The following is a 22,078-nucleotide window of genomic DNA, read 5'->3' as shown; positions in this document are numbered from 1 at the left end:
ATATTATTATTACTCCAAAAGGATTTTAATCTCAAAAAACTATAAAGAGTAATTTTGAGTGAAGATTAGTTACGGAAACGTGGAAGAGCAAAAAATATGAGGAAGGGATAAGTGTATAAAATATGGTGAGATGAAATTGTTGGAAATATAGGGATTTTGCTATCCCATGTACACCGGAAACTCCCAACATGTGGGCTCACAAAAATGGGCTTTTTCCTTGTTATTTTGTGAAATGAATTTCTTGTGCGGATATGGGTACTTGCCATTTGGGTCCTCTTACTTCTCATCATCACTAAACCTTTCAATCACGTGAACAATTGTATACTTAATATAGGTAGGTATACGAGTATAGTTAGTAATAAATTCAGAAAATTGAGATTACTTTTAACTTGATTCCGTCAGAGTATGTGAATATATGTGCAAGTACGGGGGGATATAGATATAGTGTAGTGATTGTAGAAAACGAGAGATGGAGTACTGTGTAACCGGCGGAACAGGATTCATCGCTGCTTATCTGGTGAAGTCTTTGCTGGAGAGGTTGCTATGTGCGCACCACCGTCTCTTTCTCTTCTTGTTTCATTACTCTCTCTGAATATTAGTTTATTACAATGAGCAGATAATGAGGAAAAGGTGGGGTTTCTTAAGGAGATGAAGGGAGCCAAGGAGAGGCTGAAGATTTTCAAAGCTGATTTGATGGAGGAAGGAAGCTTTGATGACAATATCCAAGGCGTTCATGGCGTTTTCCATACCGCATCTCCGGTTCTTGTTCCCTATGACCACAACGTTCAGGCAAAGCGCCCTCTTTCTTTTTAATTTTTCTCTTAAATTCATTGTTTTATGATATTTTAATTTGGGCACTACTAAATGTAACAAATAACTCACCTGCACAGCAACCCGCTCATCATTTTCGATGATTGAGAGAGAAATCAGATATGGACTCCCACTTATCTTCTTGTCATCTTCTTCATTATTTTTTCATCCATTTTTTGTAATCTCAACATGCGGCTCTCATCCAACATTAATTCAAATTTAAATTCAATTTAAAAGTTTAAATTGATTAAAATAACTTTAATACAAGAAATAAATGAAAAAAAATTAATAGAAACCTTTAATAATGAAAAATACCTTAATAGTAAATTTTATCTATATAGATAAAATTTAATATTAATTCAATATACTTTTAAATATTTAAAATATTCATATATATAAATCATTATTTTAAACTAACTAATATATTTTATATTTTGAAGAGTAAATATAAAAATTAAATAAAATATTGTATTTCTAAAGTATCATTCTGTAACGTCCAAATTTATATTAAAATTTCTCAATATGTGCAACATAAATATAAAATTATTCAAACATCGAAGCTTTTAAATATTCATATAGATAAATCATTATTTCAAACTAACTAATAGATTTTATATTTTGAAGAGGAAATATAAAAACTAAATAAAATATTGTATTTCTAAAGTATCATTCTGTAACGTCCAAATTTATATTAAAATTTCTCAATATGTGCAACATAAATATAAAATTATTCAAACATCGAAGCTTTTAAAATAATTTGATACAGTTGCTGACTTAAAAACATAAATATTAAACAACATAAAATATAAAATTATATATATATGAATAATTAAATAAGTAAAAAAGATAACAAAAATTTAAAAATAGATAATTATTACTTAATTATAAAAAAAGAAACAAAAAACATAATGATAAGAAAACTTTAATAAAAAATAAAAAATAATAATAATTACACTAAAATTGATGAATTTAATTGATTATTTAGTATATTTAGACTCACCCTTTATTTTTCTTACAATTTTTATAAAAGTGCATAAAACTCAGAATTGATTAGTTAATAATTAATTGATTAATCAGAATTGGGCATGCTTGTTTGAACGTTCTATGGCTTTGATTTTGACACTCAAACCACTTCGTCTCCACTATCTTAATTAATAAATAATTCGGTGCATTTACCCTAAAGATTTATTAAAAAAAAGCCTTAAGGTTACTTTTATTATTTAATTTTTATTTTTATAGTATTTTTATATTAATTTATCCTCGTAGTTATCTAAGGACATTATTTTAGTTTTCAAAATCTGTTTTGACAAAAAGAATAGTTAGTTTCTATATCTATGGATGTCAATAATTTTCATAACAGTTAATAATATTGACATGACTTAATGATAATATGATATTTATTTTAAAAAATAAATAATAAAATATCTATTAAACATAACAATTAAAAAAACTCTTAAGATTTTAACCTAATGCCTTAATTTCACTAAAATAAATAATAAAATTTTAGCAATTTTTTAATCATTGTATTTAGTAAATATTTTAATTTAAATCCTTAATCCAAATATGTAGAAGACTCATGATTCTATTAATTAAAATGATCAACGGACTTTGAAAGTTAAGATAAATTCCTAGATAATTTTGAGGTTAAATTGTTATGAAAATTATTATAAAAACGAAAAAGATAAATTGAATGTTGAATAAAAGTGGGATTGTCTCAGGAAAGGCGGGTTAATATACGGCTAATATACAGCATTACCGGATACATTAAAATGTATTTAATAAATTCGGTTTAGCGGTACCTATTATGTTGACAACTAATAATGTTTTAGGTAGAAAATATGAAAAACTATTAAAAAATTTGGTAACCGGTAAACTTTGGTTATCGGTAAGTATCTATCCTTTTTATAAAAGTGTCCATACGTTTAACATATCAAGTAAATTTTACCGGTTTTGTCATAATGAATCTGGTTTTGTCATATTTTTACCTGTTATATTGTAAATTATCTATCCTTTTTATAAAAGTGTCCATACTTATTTCACTGTGAAAATATATTTATTATTATCTTTAGTTAATATTGTTAAATTTAAAATCTAAATAATATTTTATAAAATATCAAAACAATCAAATAATTTTTTGTGTAAATTAAATTATTAAATTAATATTGTAGGTGGAAAACATGAAACACTATTAAAAAAATTGAAACATAAATTACATAACTTTCAAAAAAGTATATATCATTTTTATAAAAGTGTCCATACTTATTTCACTGTTGAAAACATATTTATTAAATTATTTGGTTAATATTGTTAAATTTAAATTCTAAATAATATTTTATAAAATATCAAACAATCAAATAAAATTTTGTGTAAATTAAATTATTAAATTAATATTGTAGGTAGAAAACATGAAACACTATTAAATAAATTGAAACATAAATTACATAACTTTAAAAGCAGTTTTAAATCCTAAAAAGTGTCGATACTTTTAAAAATATATCGATCCAAAACGATATACCAGGTAAAAATATGATAAAACCGGTAACAAAATGATAAAACCGGTAAATTTAAAAGTGTCGATACGTTATATAAGGATCGACACTTTGTGAATTTAAAAGAGAAGCAGTTATAGCGCCTATAATGTGTCGATACTTTAAAAAATATATCGATCCACAACGATATAACAGGTAAAAATATGATAAAACCGGTAACAAAATGATAAAACCGGTAAAATGATACCGGATATATTGAAAGTGTCGATACTTTCGTAAGTACGTGTAATAAATTATCGACACTTTCAAAGAAATAGGTAATTATCCTTTCGAAAGTATCGACACCTGACATAAAAGTATCGACACTTTTGTATTTGTATCGATTAAATATAAATAACATATCCGATGAAAATATAAAGGCCATAGCTAAATATCCTCTGAAAAAAGATAGAACGGACGAGTTTTTGAAATCGAAGAGTAATTGTTGCTGCATTTCAGAAGGCGTTTCTAAAGCGAAGTTTGTTTGTTTGTTGCTGCAGTCGAATCGAAAAGTATGTTGTCGAAACCCTAATTTTTTATTATTACAGTAATCGCGATAGGGTTTTTTATGTGTTGTTTGGGGTTTTGGAGTAAGGAAGCATTTGGGACCGATTGCAGGTAGAAATAGATATTCAAGGAAAAATATAAATGTCGATACTTTTATTAAATATTATAGGTAGAAAATGATATTATAGGTTGTATAAATGTGCCGACACATTTTGGTGTGGCCATTCAAATTCTTTTGAAGAAAACCGTTTTACCACAAGAGTAGTTATCTATATTTGTATATTCAAAAGTGTATGTAACAAAATAATTTGATTTGCGTAAACTGATATATGAAGGAAAATGGAGTCAATGGGTTGGAAAATTGTTGGTGGAGCAGATGACTTTGAAATTGAGGCCGAGACTCGAAAGCAACCAAAGGGTGGATATATGTACTTCTAGTAAGTATCAATGTCTTTTTGTTATTATTGTTGAAATGGTAATTGGATTAAAGTATCGATAAACTTTAAATTGATTACAAATTTTAAATGTTAACAGTATGGCCGAATGCAAAAGGATGAAGGGAGATGGCACACAGAGCGGTTCGGTATGTAAAATGAAATTGACATTGAGTAGTATTAGTATTTAGTGTTAATGTATTGATTAAGAAACGTTTATGTTTAATATTAGGTGAAAAAAGATGTGAGGTCCAAATGGAATTCAATGAGTGATGCTGAAAAGGAACCTTACATCACACAGTCAAGGAATGATAGTAAAGAATACAAAGAACGGAGGAAAGCCCCCGAAAATAAGGTATTCATTAAACTTGTAAATACGTTGATACAAATATATAAGAACTATAACATTATATATTGTTAAAAAATGTAGGAAGTGTCGACAAGATGCAACATTAAAAGGGTGAATTTATTAATTAAACACCTTAAGGAGAAGGGTCAGTTGAATGTGCTGGGAGAAATAGGTTTTGGATCGTTGATCGGAGTAAGGGATCGACCTATTCGGAGGGAATTGTGTCGATCCTTGATGGCACAATTTGACGTCAGTCAATGTATGGCTAAGTATGGTGATTATTCATTCCCTCTGGGGGTATCGACTGCTGCAGCCGTATTGGGGGTACAAAACAAAGGCAAAAGTGTTATAGAAGTCTGTAGGAGTAAGAACTGGAAAGCACTTGCCTCCAAATATGGTTTGAATCATAAGGTGACATATACTGAAGTTGAAGAGGATATCAAAAGTGGATCTTACTTGGGGGATGAGCTGAAGGCCCGAGTTCTATTGTACCTTGTCGGGATATTTCTTTGTCCAACGGGTGATACGTCAACGAACAAGGAATATATGAAGCTCATTTGCGATGAAGGCTTGAAGGGTGAATTCAATTGGGCTGAATATATCCATTCGAGATTGATTGAATCAATAATCACCTTTAAAAAGGGCAGCCAGAGATACCTCAAAGGGTGCATAGCAATCTTAGAGGTAAATGAGTTGAATCACTTTTTGTGTTTTTATATAAAAATATAAATTTTATTATAAATGCAGGTTGCACTGTTCGATTTTTGGTCGGGCTGTGAGGCAGTGCCGGCTTATGAAAGAACCGGAGTGGCACGCATCCGTGCATGGGGGAAGGAAGAGGTGGTTAGAGTGATGGTGAAGTTGAAGTTGGATAGAGGGAAGAAGCAAGAAATGGTAATAAATGTAATTAAATAATATTAAGAATATAATCAATGTCTTAATATTGTAATTTAATTTTTTGAAGGTTATTGGCAAGGATGTAGAGGAGGCAGTGGAGGCAGAGGAGAAGAAAGGAGGGATGGTTGTATTGGGGGATGAAGGTGAGTGGGACGACGGTGAAGCAAAACAGAGTAACTTCGACATTTTGATGTCTGAATTGGCTGATATCAAAAAAATCCAATTTGAAATCATGCAAAGACAATCAAGAGTCGAAGAGAAACTTGATCAAGTCGTAGAGAAACTCGAGAGAGTCGAAGATACACTCGAGAGGCATAAGGGGGTAGTGGAAGGAAAAATAGATGGAGTGGTGAAAGAAGTAGAGGTGTTGAGGGGTGAAGTGGTGAAAGAAGTTGGGGTGTTAAGGGGTGATATTAAGATGGTGACGGGAGAAAAATTTGAGGGAGTGGTGAAGGAGGTTGTTGATTTGAGGAGTGAACTTACGGGGGTGAAGGGGGTGGTTGATAAATACTCGGATGAAGGAGCTCAATTGAAGGGTGAAATAAAGATATGAAGAGCTATGTAGAAAAAAAGTACGATGAACTGAAAAAATATGAAGAAGAAAAGAGGGAGGAGGAAGAAGAAGAGATGGAAGAAATGAGGAGGAATGAAGTCGATGTCATTTATACACCGGAGAGTGTTATAGCAGCAGTTTTGGATTCGGAATGTCCTGCACCCCAGAAGAAGAAGCAGAAGGTAAGTTTAATAAAAGAATACTTAATTTGATTTTTATTATGTTGTTGTGACAAAAATTTGTATGCAAAATTGTAGGTTGAAAAAGCGGATATTCCAACCGGAATTGATGACATCGAAGCTGCAATTTGTGATTATTTATGGAATAGCGAGTTAGAATCGGGGTAAGTGAAATATATTGTTTTGTGAGTGATATTTAAATATTTCATGACAAGATATTAATCCTAATGATTCATACAGATATTCTGTAATATCAATGGGAAATCAATTCGCTACTGTATACGACGTTGCAACGTTGAAGCCTACGGAATGGGTTGGCGGTGTGGTAAGTAGAAAGTAGAAAATAAATAAAACTTATTGAATATGTTCTGATTGTGTAATTAATTTTGTTAGGTTATCGATTTGCTCGCCTGGACCATATGCTACGATTCTCAAAAGTCACACCGGAGGATTGGCTACCTTCCATACCTCTTAGTGGTGAGTTAAATTAATAAATATTGAAAAGTAGTGTTATAGACGGTAAATTAATAATGTTTGTTGCGTAATTACAGCAACAGGCGTTGGAAGCCAACAACAAAGAAAGTGTTGAGAATATTTCTACCTTCTGGGGTGTCATATTGGATAACTATGTGAAATTCACCGACTGTGAGAAGGTAAGACACCATACCAATTGCAAATGATGTTTTCGGATATAGAATGTTGAATTTTGTCAAATTGGGTGTGAAATTTGTTGCAGATAATTATCACAATAAACTACCATAATTCACATTGGTATCTGTTGGTGTTGGATATGGTAGATCATGTTGTAACAATATATGATAGTATGTTTACAACTGAAGCAGCTAAACAGAGAGTGAAGGATGCTAAGAGATTGGTATGTATGTATGTATGAAAGGACATTATGTAAATTATAATGCATAATTTTTTTGGTGCATAACTTCTTCTATTTTAATGCAGATTAAAATATTAGATTCTTATAATAAGAAACGCATTTGGGTTGAGTCATGTGGATCTCTAGGAAAGTATCCCTTGAAAAATTTCAAATTTGTGGAGCATAAGAAGAATAAGCAATTGAATGGGTATGAGATGTTATCACAAATAGAAAGCTTAATTTATGCAGTATTCATCATAATTGACATGTGTGGTTTTCAAATTTTGTAACAGATATGATTGCGGCATGTATGTGATGATGTGGATGGAATCGATCGGTTCTACAGGGGCAACTGGTGATTTTGTAAGTGGATAGAAAAAATTGTTTGTGGTAAAATTGTTAAAAGTCGTAGATTGAATGCTGTAGTTGACAATACTTAACGTTCTGACAATTTGAATATATGTTGTTGGAGACTGGGATCGATTGCGAGTATTAAACGATCTCGTAAGCCACAATCAAAATGAACGAAGACAGGAGATAACAAAAGCTGCAATATTATATAAGAATAACAAAAGGATGCAATGATGTAAATGTCGAGTTAATTTTGTATAAGATTTATAATTTTGTATACGATTTATATTTTTGTATGTGAATATAATTATGAATGAGATGAGAAAAGTTAGCAGTATGTTGTTGTACATGTTTCTTATACACATTAAGGGTCATGTCGATACTTGGAAGTAAAAGGCAAATTTACAATATGGCCAACAGGGTGCACCCATAAAGTGTCGATCCATATAAAAAAGTGTCAATCCCAAAACATCGAAAACCAAAAGTATAATGTAATATGTAATTTTTCAATCTAACCGGTACAATTATACCGGTTTTATGAGAGAATATGTCTAAATAATGTGTCGACACTAATATAGTTTGTGTCGATATTTTTTTTCCAGAATGAATTAAAAACAAGGTGCACCCATAAAGTGTCGATCCATATATAAAAAGTGTCGATCCCAAAATCATCGAACCCAAAAGTATAATGTAATAAGTAATTTTTCAATCTAACCGGTACAATTATACCGGTTTTATGAGAGAATATGTCTAAATAATGTGTCGACACTAATATAGTTTGTGTCGATATTTTTTTTCCAGAATGAATTAAAAACAAGGTGCACCCATAAAGTGTCGATCCATATATAAAAAGTGTCGATCCCAAAATCATCGAACCCAAAAGTATAATGTAATATGTAATTTTTCAATCTAACCGGTACAATTATACCGGTTTTATGAGAGAATATGTCTAAATAATGTGTCGACACTAATTAGTTTGTGTCGATATTTTTTTTCCAGAATGAATTAAAAACAAGGTGCACCCATAAAGTGTCGATCCATATATAAAAAGTGTCGATCCCAAAATCATCGAACCCAAAAGTATAATGTAATATGTAATTTTTCAATCTAACCGGTACAATTATACCGGTTTTATGAGAGAATATGTCTAAATAATGTGTCGACACTAATATAGTTTGTGTCGATATTTTTTTCCAGAATGAATTAAAAACAAGGTGCACCCATAAAGTGTCGATCCATATATAAAAAGTGTCGATCCCAAAATCATCGAACCCAAAAGTATAATGTAATATGTAATTTTTCAATCTAACCGGTACAATTATACCGACCTAGTGGGGGAAAACATTCAACGCTTCGAGACAGCGATTATTGGTGGATAGCAAAGTATAAATCCAAAACGGCTCCAAACATTGCAAAACTCATATTTAATACAATTGTATATATGGTCACAAAGGGAGCAACAATTTCAACTACACTACCATATGGATGTGTCATCACCCATCTGTTGAAGAAGAAGGAAGTTGATTTTTCGCATGACGCCCCTGTTCGATTAACCCGCAAGATTGACATGGTATTTATTAAAAAAGCGGGATATGATTTTGTTGAAAAACTCGGTTGGAAGCGTGTCAAGGAGGTTGGATTAGATCAAGAGAGGGAGGAAATGGACCCCGTTGGCCATGAAGAAGAGCAACCAAGTGGAGACGCAATGATGGAAGAAGCTCCAGTTGCAGAGGATGTCACAATTAAGACCGTGATGGAATACATGGTCAATTTTCGGGAGCATATTGATTCCCTTGTGAGTGGAATGCGATCCGATATTTCATCATTGCAACGTGAAGTCTCCATGTTGCGTAACGAATTACGTCAACGACATCAAACGAGTTAGGTAATTCATTATCTATGTTTCTTAACATTTACACGTTTTGAACTTTATTTTCTTTTCTTTTAACAGATGTGGACAACCAAGCGGTCGCAGAAGATGAAGCTGACGATGAAGATGACGATGATGATGATGATGACGATGAAGCTGGCGATGAAGATGATGACGATGATGATGAAGATGATGATCCAAACAAGTATATCGTGTCTGCAACGCCGCCTTCAAGAAAACTTTTAATTTTTGATCTCAATGGTGTCCTTGCCTATATCCCAAGACTGCCGGCAGGTTTTAATTCTATTCTTTTGTATCCATTATTTTAACATATAAGCGTAGAACTTTAATCTCATTTTCTTCATGTTGTAGATGTTGTCCTCAGAAGAGGATTATTTGAATTTATGCAATTTTGTGTCGACAATTTTGTTGTTGCCCTTTGGTCTTCAAAGATGAGGTTAGAACATGTTTGAGGCAATTGAATTACTGTAGTCAAAATCGTTAATATACATTTGAATGTTAACATTCAAACTTGATTACAATCTCAGGCATAACGTCGACCGTGTACTTGAGAAACTACCTGTATTTTCCGAGCATTTTCTATTCGTGTGGGTAAGATGAATGTCATTACAGTTTGCTGACTTTTCGTTGTCTATGATTCCTACATATTTATGTTCGACTGTTTGTGAACAGGATCAAAAAAAATGCAAAACATACGATTCTGTTACCTACTGTAAAGATCTCAATGATGTTTGGAACGCGTGTCCAGATTTTAACGAGCTAAATACACTTTTGGTCGATGATTCAGCGGAAAAAATGATTTATAATCCGGTAAGTTGCATTTATGCAATATGTTTTTCCAGTTGAACAGGTGTTCAGACATTGATTATTTTAACAACTTATGTGTTTATATAGAAATACAATTACATATGTCCACATACCTTTGACGCTGCTTCCCATTCGAACGACAAAGCTCTAGGTATGACACAAATTTATTCATGCTTATGCGAATTTAATTTATTGTTAGTAAAATTGCACCTCATTAGTTTGATAATTGAAATTATTTATGTATGTCCTCAGAAAAAGGCGGAAACATACGAGAGTATTTGGAAAAATTGTTGAAGGCCTCTAATGTTCCGGACTTCGTTAGAAACAACCCTTTTTCATCGGATTAATTTTGTTTGTCGGTACATTATTTGAACATTCTTGTGTATTTATATTTTGGTGTGATTATATTGTGTGTATATTTTCATTAATTATTCCATATTTGCTTTTATGTGTACATATACATTTGAGTGTCTATACTTTTTTAATATATTGTAAAGTATCTATCCTTTTTATAAAAGTGTCTATACTTTTTCACTGTGGAAAACATTAATTTAAGGTTATCTTTGAGTGAGTTTTAAGATATTAATTTAGTAATTATAGGCGTCTAATGATTAATTTTTTACGTTACGGTATATATTATTATTAAATTAAAATTCTTAATATTATTTTATAAAATATCAAAACAATCAACTAATTTTTTGTGCAAATGAAATTATTAAATTAATATTGTAGGTGGAAAACATGAAACATACTTAAAAAATATTGAAACATAAATTACATATCTTTAAAAAAAGTATCGATCCTTTTTATAAAAAGTATGGACACTTTCAACATATTATAATAAAATAGGTAAATTTGCAATATAACCGGTATAAATATACCGGTCTTATGCGCGAATAGGTCTACAACCTATATCGACACTTTTTAATATTGTGTCGGTACTTTATGTCCATATTGGAAGAAAAATGTGTCGATACGATTTAAAAAAGTGTCGACATTTTACACATCGGAACCCATAATTATAATGTAATAGATAATTTTGTAATATAACCGGTATAAATATACCGGTTTTATGAGCGAATAGGTCTACAACCTATATCGACACTTTATAATATTGTGTCGGTACTTTATGTCCAGATTGGAATAAAAATGTGTCGATACCATTTAAAAAAGTGTCGGTAATTTGAAGTAACGCGGTTTTTCTTCCTTCATTCAAAATATTTATATGTACATTCAATAGGAGTCATGTTGATACTTACGATATATTATATGGAGATCGTTGTCATTCCATTCCGTCTTCGAAAAAATCAGTTGATGTAGGCTGTGTGCTTGTACTCAAACTAAGCTTGACTTGAGGACATGTTAGTTTGTTATGCCCCTCACCGTTGCAGTACCCACATCGCCTAATTTTCTTCTCGACCTTGTTCTTCGGCACTTCTTTTCGCTTGAGAATGCTGCTGTAAACTTTGGGTCACCAATTTTAGCTTGTGCATTGCGAGAAAGATGCCAAGAACATAATCTGTGCTTAGCATAAGGGATAACAGATTTGATAGCCCTCTGCATTGCCCTATCCCCATCGGTTACAACAGAAATAGGTGATTTATTCATCATGGCTTCTAAAAAATTCTGTAGCACCCACTCGAAAGATTGAGACGTTTCGTCAGCGATTATGGCAGTGGCAAACACAATTGTGTTATGGTGATGATTGACACCAACAATAGGCATAATTGGTCAACCATACAAATTATCTTTGTACGTTGTGTCGAACGCAATTACATCACCGAAGCATGTGTAATCCGATCTCGATGTAGAATCCGACCAAATAAGATTATACAATGCCCCCGATTCGTCTACCGAGTATGTCATAAAAAACCCGGGATCATCATGTTTCTTATAATCAAAGTAGGCAATAAGCGCATTCACATCCCCATCGACGATTTCCTTTGCTTTACCTCTTTGAAGTGCATTGTAGAGGTCTTTTGTGTAAATCCAACATTATGATAGCCCCCTGCCTGCTGCGTTAAATAGTTCATTACTTGTGACGTGCCAACACCGACCTCTTTCAATGTTGTTGCCTCATCGATATCAGCCTTACTTACAGCTCTATTAGAACGCATAAATGGTGTCATAGCAGATGTGCACAATGCATGATTATGTTTCTGATCAGACTTACTTATAACCCACTGATCGTTTGTATTTGTTGCTGTAACTACGACTCTAGCCTTACATCCTGTTCTTGTGACTGGCGTATGAGCACGTTGACGATCAACAGTATTGACTTTTGATACTCGAAACCCTTCTTTGGAACAACAAAATTCTTGTGTCTTCACATTCCCTTCCACGTCAAGCCGTGTTGTTCCCTTACGTGCACTAAACCCATGTTCCCGTGCGAATCCCTTGTAAAAGTGCCAAGATTGATCACGTGAACAGAAGAGCTGACCAACCAATCTGTCAGATTCATCAACATTATGTACTTCATGGCATTCCTCGGTTGGCTTAACATTGTCTACATCAGTATTATCCATGGCAAAAATTTTGTTGTGCAAGTTCAGTGCTCCAGGAGTTGATGGATATGTAAACAAAGGTTCATTTTGAACATGTTTCTGTCGTGCTGCTTTCAATAGGATGTGGCATTGGTAGTGGTAGTTAAAGGGTGGGTACAACATTAAATTCGCAGTACATATTTAGGTATGTACAATAACTACAAGTATATTATCATTAAATTTAGGTATGTACAATAACTACATATTTAGGTATGTTTGTTAACTACATATTTAGGTATATACATCTTTTGAGTGAGTTTTAAGATATTAATTTAGTAATTATAGGCGTCTAATGATTTATTTTTTACGTTACGGTATATATTATTATTAAATTAAAAATTCTAAATAATATTTTATAAAATATCAAAACAATCAACTAATTTTTTGTGCAAATGAAATTATTAAATCAATATTGTAGGTGGAAAACATGAAACACTGTTAAAAAAATTGAAACATAAATTACATAACTTTTAAAAAAAGTATCGATCCTTTTTATAAAAAGTATGGACACTTTCAATATAATAGGTAAACATATGATGTAATAGGTAGCCCTTATATAATGTAATAGGTATCGTTTATATAATGTAATAGGTAGTGGTTATATTGTAAAGTGTCTATCCTTTTTATAAAAGTGTCCATACTTTTTTCACTGTGGAAAACATTAATTTAAGGTTATCTTTTGAGTGAGTTTTAAGATATTAATTTAGTAACCATAGGCGTATAATGATTTATTTTTTACGTTACGATATATATTATTATTAAATTAAAAATTCTAAATATTATTTTATAAAATATCAAAATAATCAAATAATTTTTTGTGCAAATGAAATTATTAAATCAAATAATTCAAATTGAAAATTAAACAACAAATCAATTAAACATTGTTGTGGGTACATTAATTGAACATTGTTATGGGTACATTATTTGGAAAAATAATGTTCCGGACTTTGTTAGAAATAACTCTTTTTCATTGGATTAATTTCGTTGAGATGGGTTATGTATAACAAAACAATCTATCTCGCATGTGAGTACTTTATTCCAACCATGTGACAAGTGTGACAACTCCATCAACTCACAACTCAGCTTTGAACTCAATCAATATTGTCTTTTAGCTTGATGGTTCATAAAGCATGTTACTTGAACAGTATGAATCAATTATGCAATTTTCATGTTCAATTTAACACTGCATTTCAAATTCATTTCATATGTAATTGGAGTTTGAATTTAAATTTCAATTTGAGTTTGAATTTCAATATATATTTCGGCTCCACTATAAATATTAGCCCAAGCCAATATGCATGTTATCATTGATTATTCCTAATTTCTATTGTTTTTTTTCCAACGTATAAACGCGAGGGAAATCCCGACCATTTTATTTTTTGGTCAACTTTAAAGCGTCAGAAACGTTTCGGGTGTATGATCTGGGTGGTATACAAGAAATGTAACAAATAGCAACTAAAATCATAAGTTGAGTACCACCCAAATCATAAGTCTGAAATACTTCCGATGCTCATCAAAATCCAAAGCTCATATGGTGCCAAGCAAAAGGAAATCAAAATCCAAATCTCATATGATGCCAAGCAAAAGGAAATCAAAATCTACAACTTGAGTTTGAACATTGATATGATATGTTCAGTTGTTATCATGTTGGGATTTTCTCGTTTTTGATTGCTTGGATAGTTGTTCTCTAGCTTCTTCAAGTGTTCTTAAGGTTATCCTTTGAGTGAGTTTTAAGATATTAATTTAGTAATTATGGGCGTCTAATGATTTATTTTTTACGTTACGATATATATTATTATTAAATTAAAAATTCTAAATAATATTTTATAAAATATCAAAACAATCAAATAATTTTTTGTGCAAATGAAATTATTAAATCAATATTGTAGGTGGAAAACATGAAACACTGTTAAAAAAATTGAAACATAAATTACATAACTTTTAAAAAAAGTATCGATCATTTTTATAAAAAGTATGGACACTTTCAATATAATAGGTAAACATATGATGTAATAGGTAGCCCTTATATAATGTAATAGGTATCGTTTATATAATGTAATAGGTAGTGGTTATATTGTAAAGTGTCTATCATTTTTATAAAAGTGTCCATACTTTTTTCACTGTGGAAAACATTAATTTAAGGTTATCTTTTGAGTGAGTTTTAAGATATTAATTTAGTAATTATAGGCGTCTAATGATTTATTTTTTACGTTACGATATATATTATTATTAAATTAAAAATTCTAAATATTATTTTATAAAATATCAAAACAATCAAATAATTTTTTGTGCAAATGAAATTATTAAATTAATATTATAGGTGGAAAACATGAAACACTGTTAAAGTATCGATCCTTTTTATAAAAAGTATGGACACTTTCAATATAATATAATGTAATAGGTAAATTTGTAATGCTATCGGTATAAATATACCGGTTTACTTATAAAATAGGTAAATATAAGCGCTACCTATTACATTATATAAGCGCTACCTAGTATGTTATTGTACTTTATAATATTTCCGGTTAAATAATATAACATAACCGGTCTAAATTTTAACCGGTCACTTGTTTAACCGTCACGTCGTATATTAACCGTTTTTTAGGCGCCGCACTACAGAACTACCCAATAAAAGTAGTCTAAGTAAAAAGGAAAAAGGGAAAAAAATAAAGATATAATCTTTCAAATTCCTAGGAACATGTGTACCATTAGTTCTCAGCCACTTGTTGGACCCAACACCACAATTGGCATCTTGTGAGGGAAAATACACATGCAATGGTGTAAGGTGGGGTAATTCTATCGCATTTAAATCTTAATATACGATTAAATAAATATGTTTTTGAAAATATTATTATTATTTTTAATATTTTTGATAAAAATTTATATAAAAAATTATTTTTTTACTTAAAATATTAATATTTTTTAACAGAAAATAAAATGTCTAATATTAATATTTACGTTATAAAAAATAATATTTTAGATAGCGTTTTACAAGATATGTTAAACATTTTTGATAAAACGCTCAATAATAACATTTCAAGTAAAAATAATAATGTTTTAGGTAATTTTTTACTAAAAATATTAAAATATAATAATATTTCCGGTAATATCATTTCTTAACCGTATATTAAAGTTGTCGCACTTTAGACTTTCTCATGTACAAACCAAAATTTATCTTATAAATATAATTATTTAAATTTATATATTTTAAAAATAAAATAAGATTCCCGTTTACATATACAATACCTAATATGCCGAAATTTGGTTACGTTGAAATACTGCAGAAAACTTTGATTGATCCATGCATAAAGGGCACCTTGAACGTGCTGAGATCCTGTGCAAAAGCCAGCAGTCCTGTAAAAAGGGTTGTTCTCACATCTTCTTGCTCCGCAATTTTGTACCGTTTCGATGTCCAGAAACAGCAAACTTCCTCCCTTAACGAATCACATTGGAGTGATCCAGACTACTGCACACGCTACAATGTAAACATTTTCTTCATTCCTTTGTTAATTGGTTGAACGATGTTCCTTTTTCCCTGAAATATTTACGGGTTTCCATATATGCAGCTGTGTTACGCTTATGCGAAGACGACAGGTGAGAAAGAAGCATGGAGAGTCGCAAAAGAAAGTGGGATCGATCTGGTTGCTGTGAGCCCATCTTTTGTGGTGGGTCCTTTGCTTGCGCCACAACCAACAAGTACTTTGCAGTTGATACTCTCCATAGTTAAAGGTAAGGTTTCTATATATTGATTCTCCTACCGAATGATGTACACATTATTTTATATTATGATGAAGTTATAAAAATTTAGAGATTGAAATCATATTATCAATAAAAAATACAAAGAATATATTTAAATTATATGAGAATTTGATTTTTTTAGAGGAATGACCACCCTCACTGACTCCATTTGTTCATAGTGCCATGGTTTTGTGTCTTTGTGATCTTGATGCCGTGAAACATCGACTTACCAGGTACGAGAGGCGAATACCCCAACACCACAATAAGGTTTGTGCACATAGATGATGTGATTGCGGCCCACATTTTAGCTATGGAGGAAAGCAAAGCATCAGGCAGGTTGGTATGTTCCGGCTCGGTAGCTCCTTGGACGCAGATCATTGAGTTGCTAAGGGCCAAATATCCTTCCTATCCTTTTGAAAACAAGTGAGTTACACTTGCACACCTTTCCTTTATCTGTATAGAATCAGTCAAGAAGCAGAATTAATGGAGTAAATGGGCATTGCAGGTGCAGCAGTCAAGAAGGAGACAACAATGCACATAGCATGGACACGAGCAAGATTCATCAGTTGGGGTTCCCGGAGTTCAAATCGCTTCCTCAAATGTTTGATGATTGTATCAAGAGTTTTCAGGACAAAGGATTTCTATGAAGTTCACTTGGTCGTTCCTGTGTAAACTTTGGTTCATTTGGTTTTTCTCTTTTGTCAAATGCTTGATACTTTTTTTGCATGAACTCTACTTCTTTTCTCATTTAATTGTCTAAATTTTTATTTCAATCAATGTAGGTGTTAAGAAAATATTTCATGAACTCTGTTCACTACCTCATCCATAATCTCCATCTAATTAAATTACTACACATCACATTTATTTTCCATATCATATTCTTTCATTAATTAATTTTTTTAAATCATTATCTTCTTCTTTATCTCATCTCTCTTAGTCTCCAATCTTCAAACATCAATTCAGTTTTCACTATGCTTTTTCTTTGATTCATCCATGTATATATATATTCCACTTGAGAGAAAAAAGGACTGGAAAGCAGTATATTACACTAGGGTTCCACCCTCATATTCAGTGAGGCAATAAGTCCCAACATTGCTAATCTTCCGTTCCACAACTCAGCATCTGAACTCATCAAATCATCGGATTTTGACTCCGCCGTTACCGCTTGAAACAACAGAATCAAAGATGCCAGTCCCAACGAACAACGGGATACCACCGTCCGATAATTGGGTAAACACATCTTGACCCTTGGTTAACTCCACCGCCAACGCTGCAACAAATCCAACCATCGCCAGCCTACCATTGATCCTCTCCGGTGCAGTCCCACTGAAAGCGAACACGTCAGAGGATCTGGTGCTTGCTTTCTGTGCTTCTCGAGCAGGTCTTGGAAGACGAAACATTGGCGGAAATAGGCTGTTCAGGGCATGGAAGAGCCTACATGGATGGGTTGGTTGGTGATGAAAATGAACCGGTTTGTGAATGCAACACATGTTATACAGCTCCCGACTGCTCTCACTTCATACCTCACTGCACAGCAAACGCCGATGGGTACCACTCTGCTACACATGATATCATCAACACCTCTTTTTCATTTTCCTTTTACCTCACTGCATAGCAAACTGAGTTGGGTTTAGATATATTCGATTCTTAATAATAAAAAATATACACTTTCAGTGATAGGCCAAGGGAAACGGCTAGTGAAAATTCTAAATTTTCATATATTTTAGACATATTTTATTAATAATATGTTTTTGTCTCCTAAAATATTAGAACTAATCCCTTAACATAAAATCTTATATCTAATCTTGTATATTTTAAATTTACATACAAATCTCCTATAAAAATAATTTATCAATATCTCATAATTACAAAGTAAAATTCGTCTGATACGTATTTAACTAAGTATTTGCATAGCTTTATCATTTACATGGATAATTTTTTATTGGCACTATTTTTTTCAAAAGAAATTGCATTTGGTTGGACTTTGATAGAAAGAAAGTTTACATAAAATCGAATTGAATAATGAAGTTTGTGTGTTAACATCATTTAAAAAACTTACGTTTTTTCTATGCTTTGTAACTTGTTTGTACAGACTTTTAGGGTTCCTCTCTCTTTCATTAGGATGAATTGGCCTCAATTTCTCAAATAGTAGATAAGATTGATGGGATGTCGCTCAAACCACGCAGATACAGTTATTTTTTTAAAGGTAAAGAGTCTACTTAAAAATTACATAAATATAGTTAATGAACAAGACAAGACAAGATTTAATTGGTAAATCATATCGTGAAAGTTGAAAGAGCTTATTTCAACATTCAAGTAGAAATTTGTAGTATAATCCATTTGATCCAAGTGGGTTCCATAATATTTTCCCCGATCTCACAAGTGTTTTTCCTCTTATTGAATTCATCCATCCCGATCCAACTCTCTATATTTCTTATAATAGTCACTTTGTTTTTTATTCTTTTTTATGTAACTTTTTGACATTAAATGTTTTATTTTAAGTTAAAAAGATCTTTCCTATTTTAGAGTGTTAATAATTAGTTAAAAAATCGATTTCCATCATCTATAAAGGGATCTTTATGTCCTAAACTAAAACGTTGGGGGTCAAATATTAAATAATAATAAGGGTAAAGTATATAAATAGTCCATGAACTTTTAGGATGCTTGCATTTTGGTCACCCAACTCTTCAGACTTGTAATACAATCATTGAACTTTTAGTTCGTTTTTAGTAAGGTCACTGACGTTACCTCCCGTTAGTTTTTGTTGACGTCACATTTAACGCCGTTAACCCTCCTCCTCCTCCTCTTTTTTCAAGAGCTTAAACCTAGAGCTTCTTTTTCTTCTTCAAAAGCTTAAACCCATAGCAATTAAAAATAAAACAATGTTAACCCTTTTTCTCATCTAGACCAAAGGTCCAAAACCATATCCTAACAAAATGCCATCATTTTCTAGCAATCAAACAAGAACTATATATAAAATCAAAGAATGTGAAGAGAGAGATGGAAGCATGGAAAAGAAGAGAGAAAAATCAAAGAATGTGAAGAGAGATGTGAAGAGAGAAGAAGAAGAATGGGGAGGAGGGGGTTAACCGGAGTTAAGTGCCACGTCAGCAAAAATTAACGGGAGGTGATGACAGAAACCTTACAGAAAACGAATTAAAAGTTCAATGATTATATTACAAGTTTCAAAAGTTGAGTGACCAAAATATAAGTGCCCTAAAATTTTGGAGACTATTTATATACTTTACCTTAATAATAATAATAATAATAATAATCAAAGTAACTATTTAGTCAAGCAATATAATTTTTTTTTAATATTGTGCCTAATAAGTAAGTAGTAAAAGATAAATTCTTTTTTATTTAATGTAATCATCACGGTTACGGTGTCTATTGTTGGTGCGGTTATGATATCACATTTGCGATGTTGTAAACGTTACAAAACGCATAACATTAAGAAACCCTAAACCTGATCTGCTATGTCAATGTAGTCTTCACGGGCAATCTTTGGGTTAAAGTAATGACAAATTTCGATATGCAGCGGAGATCCATTGTTTCTGGAACCTTTTTGGATGCAGCATTCAACTAGTAGTGCACTGGTAGTATCAGGGTGGCATCGAAAGAGCTATAACTATAACGACGACACCAAAATCTCAAAACAACTGGAAGGGCTCATCCGCAAGCTACATGCATTCGTCGGGAACGCCGTCACACGGAACAGATATATCGTTTTAGGTGCAGGTTCGACCCAAATCCTTAATGCTGCAGCTTCCGCATTGTCTCTCGAAAACACCTCCTCGCATTCGCCTACACGAGTCATCGCTTCCGTCCCCTACTACTCTGTATGTTCCGGACCCCACACCGATATTGTACTTCTTGCTCGTGTTTGTTACCATCGATCGTCGTCATTGATTTGCATCCGAACTGATTTTTTGACAGCTCTACAAAGAACAAGTAGAATATTTCAATGCGGAAAGATTGGAGTTCGAAGGAGAAGCATATACATGGAGGAATAGATCAGATGGTAGGCCTAGTACAAATGTCATTGAGTTTGTAACTTCACCAAACAATCCTGATGGACGATTAAACAAAGCGATTGTTGGCGGGCCTAGTGTGAAAACAATCTCTGATCGTGCTTATTACTGGCCTCATTTTACACCAATTCCAGCTCCTGCAGATGAAGATCTCATGGTGTTTACACTTTCTAAACTTACTGGTCATGCTGGCAGCAGATTCGGGTAAATGTTGTTCTTATTATTGTTCAAAGCATAATTGAAGGATGCAATTAACATTATTTGTTGTGTTCTCTACACAGATGGGCAGTGATAAAGGATGAAACTGTGTTCAACAGAATGGTCGCACACATGGATCTCAATTCCATGGGTGTTTCGAGAGACACTCAGTTAAGAGCTTTTAAGCTTTTGAAAGCAGTCCTGGAAGAAGGAACCGGAATATTCGACTTCGCGTACCGGACGATGAAGACCATATGGGAAAGACTGGCTGCGACCTTAGCCTTGTCAAACCGCTTCTCCCTTCAGAAATTTAATCCTCAGTACTGCTCTTTTTACAGTAAAATCAGTGACTTTTCACCAGGCACCACTTCTCTACACATGTTATTTAATGTTCTTACCATTTCTATTCAACAATACAGAGTAGAATGTCCTTTAACTTTATGATTATGGCAGCTTATGCATGGGTGAAACGTGAGAGAGAAGAAGATAAAGATTGTTATGCAGTTCTCAAGGCAGCTAACATCATTGGTCGTCAAGGGAACATATTTGGTTCCGAAGATCGATATGTTCGACTCAGCCTGGTCCGAAGCCAAGACGATCTCGATATATTAATACATCGTTTACGAGAATTAGTATCAGCCGGAACTATGTGAATGAGGAGATCAACATTAGTTCATCAAAAGCTTCCATCACGTCCATATATGATTGTTTGCAGTATAGAAACATGGATAGGGAGAGGTCATGCAGTCCATTGACCTTTGTTAGTGTTATAAGAGGGAAACGGTTCATTTCAATTACCCTTTGTATTCTTTAAAGAATGGTCATGTATAAGAACTTGTGACATGTATAAGAACTTATAAAAAAAGTTAATTATGTTTATTTTTTTAAAAAAATTGAAGGGTAAACTACGTATCTAGTCACCCATCTATTCATGTAGTTTCATTTTGATCACCCAATTTTTTTTTCAAGACCATGCATAACATTACATTTTTGTTCTGTTTTGGTCACTCGCCGTTAAAAAATAAAACAAACTGCTAGCACGACAATTTCTTTTTATTTCTCAATGTATGGCATTATCTTGTGATGGCATGTCACATCACCGTTAACACAAAACATAACATTGTGTATGATTTTGAAAAAGAAAATAGTTTGATGACAAAACAAAACTACGAGAATAAGTGAGTGACTAAAATGTAGTTTATGCAAAAATTAAAACCATAAAAATATATATAAAAAAATCTAAAAAGTTGGTTTTCTAAAAGAGAATATATTTTTAAGATTTTTTTATTATAATTTTGTTTGAATTTTCTCTTTTTTAATATTTTATTACATTTGGTAAAGTGATAAACATAAGGAACATATAAGGGGTTAAAAGAGAAAATACTGCATGG

The 22,078-nt window shown here is 32.2% G+C and overlaps 2 protein-coding genes across 3 annotated transcripts; both read left to right on the top strand.

The window, feature by feature from the left end:
• The first annotated feature begins 618 nt into the window (after nt 1–618).
• Nucleotides 619–17,136, top strand: LOC120197960 (tetraketide alpha-pyrone reductase 2-like). 2 transcript variants are annotated; one of them, XM_039199358.1, is made up of 5 exons: nt 619–789; nt 16,005–16,202; nt 16,287–16,449; nt 16,692–16,881; nt 16,964–17,136. In XM_039199358.1, exons 1-5 carry the CDS (start codon nt 649–651, stop codon nt 17,103–17,105), a joined length of 834 nt encoding a protein of 277 aa, XP_039055289.1. In that variant the 5' UTR covers nt 619–648; the 3' UTR covers nt 17,106–17,136. The 2 variants fall into 2 exon arrangements, with proteins under 2 accessions (XP_039055289.1, XP_039055288.1); XM_039199357.1 differs by having other exon boundaries at nt 16,692–16,887; nt 16,968–17,136.
• A 507-nt stretch (nt 17,137–17,643) lies between these two features.
• On the top strand, nt 17,644–21,340 carry LOC120198149 (tryptophan aminotransferase-related protein 4-like). The gene is made up of 6 exons (XM_039199525.1): nt 17,644–17,688; nt 17,840–18,006; nt 19,997–20,297; nt 20,395–20,693; nt 20,771–21,048; nt 21,141–21,340. Exons 1-6 carry the CDS (start codon nt 17,644–17,646, stop codon nt 21,338–21,340), a joined length of 1,290 nt encoding a protein of 429 aa, XP_039055456.1.
• Nucleotides 21,341–22,078: the final 738 nt, after the last annotated feature.

This window comes from Hibiscus syriacus, unplaced genomic scaffold (assembly GCF_006381635.1).
Source record: "Hibiscus syriacus cultivar Baekdansim isolate YM2019G1 unplaced genomic scaffold, ASM638163v2 tig00117056_pilon, whole genome shotgun sequence".
Taxonomy (NCBI): domain Eukaryota; kingdom Viridiplantae; phylum Streptophyta; class Magnoliopsida; order Malvales; family Malvaceae; genus Hibiscus; species Hibiscus syriacus.
This window is presented reverse-complemented; position numbering and strand designations above follow the sequence as displayed.